The sequence below is a fragment of the Littorina saxatilis genome, linkage group LG11 (genome assembly GCF_037325665.1).
Source record: "Littorina saxatilis isolate snail1 linkage group LG11, US_GU_Lsax_2.0, whole genome shotgun sequence".
Lineage (NCBI taxonomy): Eukaryota > Metazoa > Mollusca > Gastropoda > Littorinimorpha > Littorinidae > Littorina > Littorina saxatilis.
In genome coordinates, this window is record NC_090255.1 from 14340202 (window position 1) to 14350201 (window position 10000).

Below are 10000 nucleotides of genomic sequence, written 5' to 3' on the forward strand. Positions count from 1 at the left end.
CTTTGACTCGCTCTAAGGGAATTGTGGTGGCTCTTTTCAGACTGTATGGGCGTGTAAGTGAAGCGAACCCCTATCGTGTTATGTACTGACCGGTGTTGGCGCAGTAGATGTACAACGTCCATGTTGGTCGTGAGAAACACGTACTCTGCGTCAAACATGTCGCGAGGGTCCTCCCGGGACAGCAAGTCCTGAAATGAAAAAGACGTTTGTTAGACAGGTCGGACTCCCCCTCCTCTCCTGCACCTCTCTCCTTCCCATCATCATCACTAGCCTCCTTGCTCGCTGAGCACTATTCAAATACACTTTTAAAATAATACATTCTTATACACTCCTGAGAAACAACAAGTTGTTTATAAAGACTCCGAAACTCCGGCGAGCGAACTCAAGTCTACCATGGGTCGACTGGCGCGTCAGGAAGCTGCTCAGAAGAAAAAAGCGTCTCTACAAACAAGCCAAGAAGACCGGCAACTGGAAAAACTACAGGTTCTTCCAGAAGGAATGCAGAAGAGAAATGCGGCGCTCAGAATGGGACTTCGTCAACGCGACGATAGAAGAGGGCCTCAAGGAGAACAACTCCAAACCCTTTTGGCGCTACGTGAAATCCAGACGCCAGGACAACATTGGAGTAGCACCACTGAAGAAAGGCCCCTCCCTCACCAGCGACAGCCTCTCCAAAGCACAGATCCTCCTAACCCAGTTCACTTCCGTTTTCACCCGACGGCGTCGCCAAACTACTTAAAAACCTCAACCCTTCCAAAGCATCCGGACCAGACAACATCCCCAACAAGATCCTCAAAACCTGCGCTGAAACCATAGCCCCCGCACTAACTACCATCTTCAACCATTCCATAGAGACAGGACAACTCCCGAACGACTGGCTCACTGCAAACATCTCGGCGGTCTTCAAGAAGGGCGACAGAAACCGAGCAGAGAACTACAGGCCAGTATCCCTCACATCAGTGGCCAGTAAACTGCTGGAACACGTCATCTGCCGCCACCTTCGAAACCACCTTGAGATACACAACATCCTAACTGACAGGAATCACGGCTTCAGATCCGGCCACTCTTGCGAGATCCAGCTTCTCACCACAGCAAAAGATCTCCTCCAGTCCTACGACACCGGATCACAGGTCGACGTTGCCATACTGGATTTTAGCAAGGCCTTCGACACGGTCCCCCATGGTAGACTCCTACAGAAGATGGACCACTACGGAGTACGAGGGCCTATCCACGTGTGGCTGACGAACTTCCTAACAAAGCGGACGATGAGAGTGGTAGTGGAGGGTGAAGCGTCCGAAAAAGCGGCAGTCCTATCAGGCGTCCCCCAGGGCACTGTTTTAGGACCCCTGATGTTCCTGTGCCACATCAATGACCTGCCTGAATCTACGAAGTCAACAGTACGACTCTTCGCAGATGACTGCTTGCTGTACCGGGAGATCCACACCTTCCAAGACCACCTCACCCTGCAGACAGACCTCAAACAGCTGGAGATTTGGGCCAAGAAGTGGGGCATGCGCTTTAACGCGCAAAAGTGCTACATCCTCTCCACCAGAAACAAATCGTCCTACTTATACAGCCTGGATAACGTCATCCTCCAGCAGGTCCAACACAACCCCTACCTTGGAGTACTACTCTCCGCCGACCTGAATTGGTCTTCCCACATCTCCAACATCTGCCGCAAAGCTGGATCAACTGTGGGCTTCCTACGCCGGAATCTCCGGAACTGCCCACAGGAGTGCAGGCGCCTGGCGTACATAACACTCGTCCGATCCACGCTGGAGTATGGAGCTACCGTGTGGGACCCTTACCTCCGGCGGGACATCGAGAGGCTGGAGAGAGTTCAGCGCCAAGCAGCCCGCTTTATCACGCGAGACTACAAGTCGAGAAGCCCGGGCTGCGTCAGCGACATGCTGAAGAACCTGAACCTCCCCCCACTGGAAGAGCGACGCAGGCAGTTACGCCTCAACCTCCTCAACAGGATCTCTGAGGGCCTGATCCCCGCACTCCCTCCAGACAAGTTTCTCGCCCCCGCCGTGAGCGGACGGCGGAGAGTCGTCCCCACAAGGTTCCAGGGGTATGAAAGCAGCAATATCATTGAGCGGCAAGCTGTAAACAACACACGAGGCTTCCGCATCCCCACCTGCAAGACAGACCAGTACAAGAACTCCTTCTTCGTACGGACAGTCGCAGAGTGGAATCAGCTGAGTGACGCAGACCTCCCAGCACGACCAGCCCAGCCAGCCAGCGCAGCATCTTCAGCGCTGAGACTGCCGTCATCATGGCTGCCCCAACACTGACCACCTACAGAGCTCAGTTTTTAACATTTTAATAAGTCACTAAGAGCGAAAAGACATTGATGTGACGGGACAGTATATATGACTTGTCCCACCAAAGTCAGGACTTTTATTGTATTCGAAATTATTGTATGCGCTCTCCCGCATCCGTTGCGAAGATGACCAACAGTGGTTCCTGCAACGTAACGAATCCAGATCCAGAAAGACGCGTAATACTTTTCTAAGATCACATTTGTTCTGTTGCTGTTGCCGTGTTAACATACTTCGCGAATGTTTGTGTAATTCTCGCGATATGCAAGACTGCAACCGCACATCTCCACAGCCTCTGTCCTCGCCCCGTTGCTCTCTTTGTGTCTGCTGTTTCTTGTAGCGGTCACGCTCTGTCATTGTTTGCTTGTACGCGTTTGGAAGTGGTGTTGGTTTTCTTCATTTGTGACCCTCCACCACGGAATGAGTCGCATGTCACCTTTGCATGTGTGGGAAGGTCGGGTGGAAGGACAAGGATATATAGCACAGGCAGAGGAGCATACAATTAAGACACCGAAGACAGAGGTTGCTTTAACTTATCTTAACTTATCTTTTATTGAAGGAAATGTAACTAAAAATAACCACTCAGGTAGCTTATCTAAATCAGAAATGTTCCAAAACAGTTTAGCTAAGTCTGGTAGCAACCAGAGACAATGCTATAAGTTATAATTTAGAAACAATGAACAGAACTCTAATACAAGAAATAGCAATGCTTACATATAACCAGAAATAGCAATTATGAATTCTGATATCTACCAGTACCAGAATCAGCTAGAAACAATAACAGAACCAGAAAATATGTATTCAGTGTAAAACCAGAAACAATATGTATTTCTGGTGCAAACCAGAAATATAAACTATGAATATGAAACCAGAAATAGTGTTATAAGGTAATTATTCTAGTAGCAAGAAATATAACTATGAGTTCTGGTATCAACCAGAAAGCAGTTAATTAAAAAGGCAATATTATTCTGGTAGCAACCAGAATGCAGTGTAAAGAAGAAGGCAAGATTCTCCTCAGTGAGCACACGTAAAAGAAACACAAAACTGCTGCTGACGCTAGTCGCGAAACACAAGAGCACGAATTCAAAACCACAAGTCAACCGATTACAAACGTCGCGCCAAACTACACGCTAGACGGGTTCACGACAACCCAATAGAAGCACCGCACAGCTCACTATCACACATCGCATTGTCTGTTCTACTCTATGCTCGCTCTTTTAACGACAGTGGTCACTTCCGATTCCCTGTGGCGATAGGCCAATAGGAAGGCTACCCTGTGTAAGCCAACGGGGGGTGTTCTACTTAAAATGCCTGCCCAATGAAAGGGATCGTTAAAGATGCAGAGAGCCCTGTGTCACACACCGGAAATATTACGAGCAGTTACACTAGCTAAAGGGAGAAGAGGGCCCTGTCTGCATCACACACCGGATAAGGCTCATTAGATTACAAGCAGTGTCAAAGCTGATACATAATAGTAGCTAAAAGGGGTCGGGAAAGTTATGGGATCTTACCACATAGATTAGAAATGAATCCGGTCGAGAGTCTACCCTACGATAGTAAACACACAATAAAGTACAATGCACAAAGACAACCAGGTATTATTTAGTCACTCCTTAGGCACTGATGGTTAGAGGTTACTCCGCTGCTTCTCACCATTTTAAGTTAGGGATTTCCTAGCACAAAGGGCATTATTTAAATGTAAACCCAATGTGACTAGCACACACACACAGGGAATAGCTATAGACAGGGGAGGCAACTGGGTCGGGCAGGAGATAACACACACAAAGAGACGGGGTACGCCACTTGGCTACACATGATTTTCATAATTTTACTTTTTCCTAAAGAGTTTTTTATGCTCTATCCAGTGGTGAAACCCGTTTTAGAAAAGAGCGAAAACTGTTGGAGTTATAAGCCTTTGACTAAGGTGACCCTCACACTGTTACCAGAAGCGTGACTTATATTAAGCCTAGCGCAGAACCGCGCGAGGTGACATGCGACTCATTTCGTGGTGGAGGGTCACATTTTGTTAAGCATACTTATTCAATTTTGATTTGATACAATAATAAAAGGAAAAAAGTAAGGACACTATCTCAAACGAACGCTTATAGAGATACAAAATTTGCATGCCAATATCATGGTGTCTCTCTAGCCACTCCCTGGACAAAACAAAACGTTCACAAGAACGCGGTCTTGTCGGTCTTTAAAACTATTCCTTCTTGCATTCTGATTCATGATTTTGAAACGTTAGAAGACACTCCTTCCTGTTGTGTATTATCTCCTGTTTTAACGTTAGAAGACACTTCCTGTTGTGTATTATCTCCTGTTTTAACGTTAGAAGACACTTCCTGTTGTGTATTATCTCCTGTTTTAACGTTAGAAGACACTTCCTGTTGTGTATTATCTCCTGTTTTAACGTTAGAAGACACTTCCTGTTGTGTATTATCTCCTGTTTTAACGTTAGAAGACACTTCCTGTTGTGTATTATCTCCTGTTTTAACGTTGGAAGACACTTCCTGTTGTGTATTATCTCCTGTTTTAACGTTAGAAGACACTTCCTGTTGTGTATTATCTCCTGTTTTAACGTTAGAAGACACTTCCTGTTGTGTATTATCTCCTGTTTTAACGTTAGAAGACACTTCCTGTTGTGTATTATCTCCTGTTTTAACGTTAGAAGACACTTCCTGTTGTGTATTATCTCCTGTTTTAACGTTAGAAGACACTTCCTGTTGTGTATTATCTCCTGTTTTAACGTTAGAAGACACTTCCTGTTGTGTATTATCTCCTGTTTTAACGTTAGAAGACACTTCCTGTTGTGTATTATCTCCTGTTTTAACGTTAGAAGACACTTCCTGTTGTGTATTATCTCCTGTTTTAACGTTAGAAGACACTTCCTGTTGTGTATTATCTCCTGTTTTAACGTTGGAAGACACTTCCTGTTGTGTATTATCTCCTGTTTTAACGTTAGAAGACACTTCCTGTTGTGTATTATCTCCTGTTTTAACGTTAGAAGACACTTCCTGTTGTGTATTATCTCCTGTTTTAACGTTAGAAGACACTTCCTGTTGTGTATTATCTCCTGTTTTAACGTTAGAAGACACTTCCTGTTGTGTATTATCTCCTGTTTTAACGTTAGAAGACACTTCCTGTTGTGTATTATCTCCTGTTTTAACGTTGGAAGCATAATTTCTGTTAAGGATTTTTGTTTACCTTGATAAACTTGTTGGCCCTACCATCCAGCTTTTTAATCCATTGCACGTCCCTTCCATCCAGCTCGCGGGGTGCGAGGCGCCAGTCCAGGCCGGCCCGGGGAGCCAGGAAGAACGCCACGTCGCACGGCGTCGTCATGTGGATCCTGAACCCCGTGCCCAGCATGGCGGCCACCACGTAGGCCGTGACGATACCTGGGGTGTACACAATATTGTTCTCATTGCCACGCACATATCAACACAACAACGTTTAGTATTACCGTTTTAGTTCATCGCGTGACTAATCTGACCAACCAGCACTGATTTTAGGTGAACCTCTAAAGGCATAGACCTATATTAGATCTAATATAGGTCCCTGTCTAAAGGTGATAGCGGTCAGGCCGGGACCTTTCTGTTTATCACTCTAAAAATGAGCATACAAACTAAACTCTTTTAAAGTATTAATATGACACACTGCATGTATCATTCAAAGTGCATAAAATGCAATTTTGTCATTGGGAGGATGCACGGAATGGCTATATTCACATTCTCAGTAGGCCATGCTACCCAGGGCCGGTGTAACATCCCATGCCCAGAACGTTCCCCCTCTCAGAATGGCAGACAATATATGAAACTAAGCTTCCATATTAAATTTAAAACAAGTCGCGTAAAGCGAAATTACTACATTTAGTCAACCTGTGGAACTCACAGAATGAAACTGAACGCACTGCATTTTTTCACAATGACCGTAGTCCGCCGCTAGTGCAAAAGGCAGTGAAAGTGACGAGCCTGTTCAGCGCGGTAGCGGTTGCGCTGTGCTGCATAGCACGCTTTACTGTACCTCTCTTCGTTTTAACTTTCTGAGCGTGTTTTTAATCCGAACATATCATATCTATATGTTTTTGGAATCAGGAACCGACAAGGAATAAGATGAAATTGTTTTTAAAACGATTTCGGAAGTTTAATTTTAATCATAATTTTTATATTTTTAATTTTGAGAGCTTGTTTTTAATCCGAATATAACATATTTATATGTTTTTGGAATCAGAAAATGATGAAGAATAAGATAAACGTAAATTTGGATCGTTTTTTTTACAATTTTCAGATTTTTAATGACCAAAGTCATCAATTAATTTTTAAGCCACCAAGCTGAAATGCAATACCGAAGTCCGGCCTTCGTCGAAGATTGCTTGGCCAAAATTTCAATCAATTTGATTGAAAAATGAGGGTGTGACAGTGCCGCCTCAACTTTTACAAAAAGCCGGATATGACGTCATCAAAGGTATTTATCGAAAAAAAGAAAAAAACGTCCGGGGGATATCATTCCCAGGAACTCTCATGTCAAATTTCATAAAGATCGGTCCAGTAGTTTGGTCTGAATCGCTCTACACACACACACACAGACACACACACAGACACACACACACACACACACACACACACACACACACACACACACACACACCACAACCCTCGTCTCGATTCCCCCCTCTACGTTAAAACATTTAGTCAAAACTTGACTAAATGGAGAAAATGATGAAGAATAAGATAAACGTAAATTTGGATCGTTTTAAAAACAATTTTTTTTTTTACAATTTTCAGATTTTTAATGACCAAAGTCATTAATTAATTTTTAAGCCACCAAGCTGAAATGCAATACCGAAGTCCGGCCTTCGTCGAAGATTGCTTTGCCAAAATGTCAATCAATTTGATTGAAAAATGAGGGTGTGACAGCGCCGCCTCAACTTTTACAAAAAGCCGGATATGACGTCATCAAAGGTATTTATCGAAAAAAAGTCCGGGGATATCATTCCAAGGAACTCTCATGTCAAAATTTCATAAAGATCGGTCCAGTAGTTTGGTCTGAATCGCTCTACACACACACACACACACACACACACACATACACCACAACCCTCGTCTCGATTCCCCCCTCTACGTTAAAACAAACTTGACTAAATGTAAAAATGGTGTGAATATCAAATAACGTAACATCAGTAACTGACTGGACGATACCTTTCTGTCTGTCGGCCCAGCCACCGCACACGTCATCATGGTGGTCACACGAATAGACAATCGCACGCAGCGGAAGTCGGCGCCGGAGGAAGTGACGTTTGTAGGGCAAGGCGAAGAGGACGAGGAGGACGAGAGCAGCAGCTGCCAGGTATCTCTGCAACGTAAGTGGCGTTTACTGCGCTTGCTTTCGTCAGGAAAGGGCACAATACTTACAGGCACCATCCGTCTCCGTAAACAATTACTTCATTCTCGTCAATACTCCCAGGCTTTAACATACAACACTGTAAACATCCTTCGTGTCGGAACGCTAACCAACGCCAAGGCTCCTGGCAAGTCCTTGTCCCCACTGTGACAGACATATTAAGACGAGGATCGACTTGACCAGCCATATTCAAATACACCGATGAAAACGAAGCCCAATGCAATGTAAAGGGAAGCAACCGGTTGCGGGCGTCGACAGCATTGAGGAGCGGGGAGTACATGTAAGATGATCCAGTTGTGCTGCTGGCTCATGCATAATCATCAATGCAGAACTTCATCGTGTAAGGACCTGTGTTAATAAGTGTCTACTCTTTGTAAAATAGTCAATTTGACGTCGTGCGGAATAAGTTTGATAGGGAATGTTTTTTATTGGGATCACTAGGAATGCCTCCCATGACTGCGCAGATAAAACGATAGCTTTTAGTCCCAGAGCACAGTTTTGACAGAAACTCGTCAGGTGGAGTGTGTCAGGTCGCGTGTCTTGGCTCCCGAAGTTTTTCATCTGCCTCCCAAAACATGGGCCATGGGTTTTTACCAAATGTGTGTTCGTGTGTGTGTGTGTGTGTGTGTGTGTGTGTGTGTGTGTGTGTGTGTGTGTGTGTGCGTGTACCTGTGTGTGCCGGTGTGTGTGTGTGTGTGTGCGTGTGCGTGTGTGCGTGTGTGTGTGTCAGTGTGTGAGAGAGAGAGAGACAGGGACAGACAGAGACAGACATATCGCTAATGATAGAAAAAATTGCAGGTTCATGCAAAAAGTTCAAACAACTATTAGTTCTTGTCCGAAATATGGGTCAGATTTTTGTCTGAACAAGAACAGTTGAACAAATGAAACTTACTTTGCGAAGTGCTAGGTGGAGTCTCTTCCAACCCATGGGAGGTTTCCTGCATGCACAAAAATGTGAAGATATAGATAATGAAAGAAAAATGTAAAGATAAATGAATAAATGCATAAATGAATAAGAAGATAAACGAATAAAATAGATAAGAAAAAAGAAAAAAATAGTACACACACACGCGCGCGCGCGCACGTGGGCAAAAATCCCACTTAAAACATAAGCGTTTTTGCCTGAGTGATCTCCCGATCCGTCCTTATGAACAACTTCAGGCATTTCAACCTACAGATACCAAAACTACATAATGAGTTTTCCCTTTTAGGAAAATTCCCACCGCACTTGCGAGGGTGGAGGGTGGAGGGGGGAGAAGGGTGGGAGGGGAGGGGAGAAAGGGACTGCCCCAATGTTGTTGCTACGTACCACAGTGCAATCTGGGGCATACACGATTTGATAGTCTAAACAGTGCATGCCAAACATAACATACACAGAAAATGACGAGGTCAGATTTATATCCAATTCAAACAGTCAACTTTTTGCAAGCACAGACTAGCTATATATGGAGCAGCGCTTGACTGACTACTCCTCCTCTTCTTCCACTTTTCATCTCAACGCTAGTTGTTGTTGTTGTGTTGTTGTTGTTGTTGTTGTTGTACATGTTGATTTTTTTCTCAGTAATCGTTCCCTTTTTACATTATTCATCATCATCATCATCATCATCATCATCATCATCATCATCAACATCCTCCTCCTCATCATCATCTTCAATATCCTCTTCATTTACTCCTTCAGTCACATTCTGAAACACACATACCCTCGAAAACACACTCTTACCTACACACACACACACACGGCGCGCGCACACGCACACACACACACACACAAACGCTCGCACGAACACCCACACACACACACACAACTTTGCCCACACGCACACAAACACACACACACGCACAAACAAACACACACACACCCACACACTGTGACACGAACACACACACAAACACAACAACACACACGCACGTACGCACACACACACACACGCACATACGCACACACACAAACACACACATACACACACGCACATACACACACAAACACACACATACACACACAAACACACACATACACACACACACACACACACACACACTTCGGCTCGCGGGAAGCCACAGCCGCCATGGTGAACGTGACCAGTTTAGGCAGCGTGCAATGACAGACTAACAACAGACAGACAGAAACAGTGAGAGATATGTATAGTACTTTGGAAAGCAACTTGTGTTACTCACTTCAGTGCGACCAAGATTGTGTCAAAATGCATTGTATCTTCTTAATCCTTCGTGTAAAGTGTCAAGTTCACAGTCTGACTCAAAGTTTATCGCAATGT

General features: G+C 44.6%; 1 protein-coding gene across 2 annotated transcripts in view; it reads right to left on the bottom strand.

Annotated features, from left to right (window-relative positions):
* Window positions 1-10000, bottom strand: part of LOC138979818 (uncharacterized) — a gene marked incomplete at its 3' end in the record, with an annotated part of 11838 nt that overhangs the window by 1193 nt on the left and 645 nt on the right. Inside the window, 5 exon segments of one of the 2 annotated variants that reach the window (XM_070352562.1) lie at window positions 91-188; window positions 5532-5725; window positions 7526-7679; window positions 8620-8665; window positions 9903-10000. The exon segment at window positions 9903-10000 is cut by the window's right edge and continues 319 nt beyond it. In XM_070352562.1, the coding sequence (XP_070208663.1) occupies window positions 91-188; window positions 5532-5725; window positions 7526-7679; window positions 8620-8665; window positions 9903-9934 (524 nt within the window). 2 annotated transcript variants of the gene reach the window in all.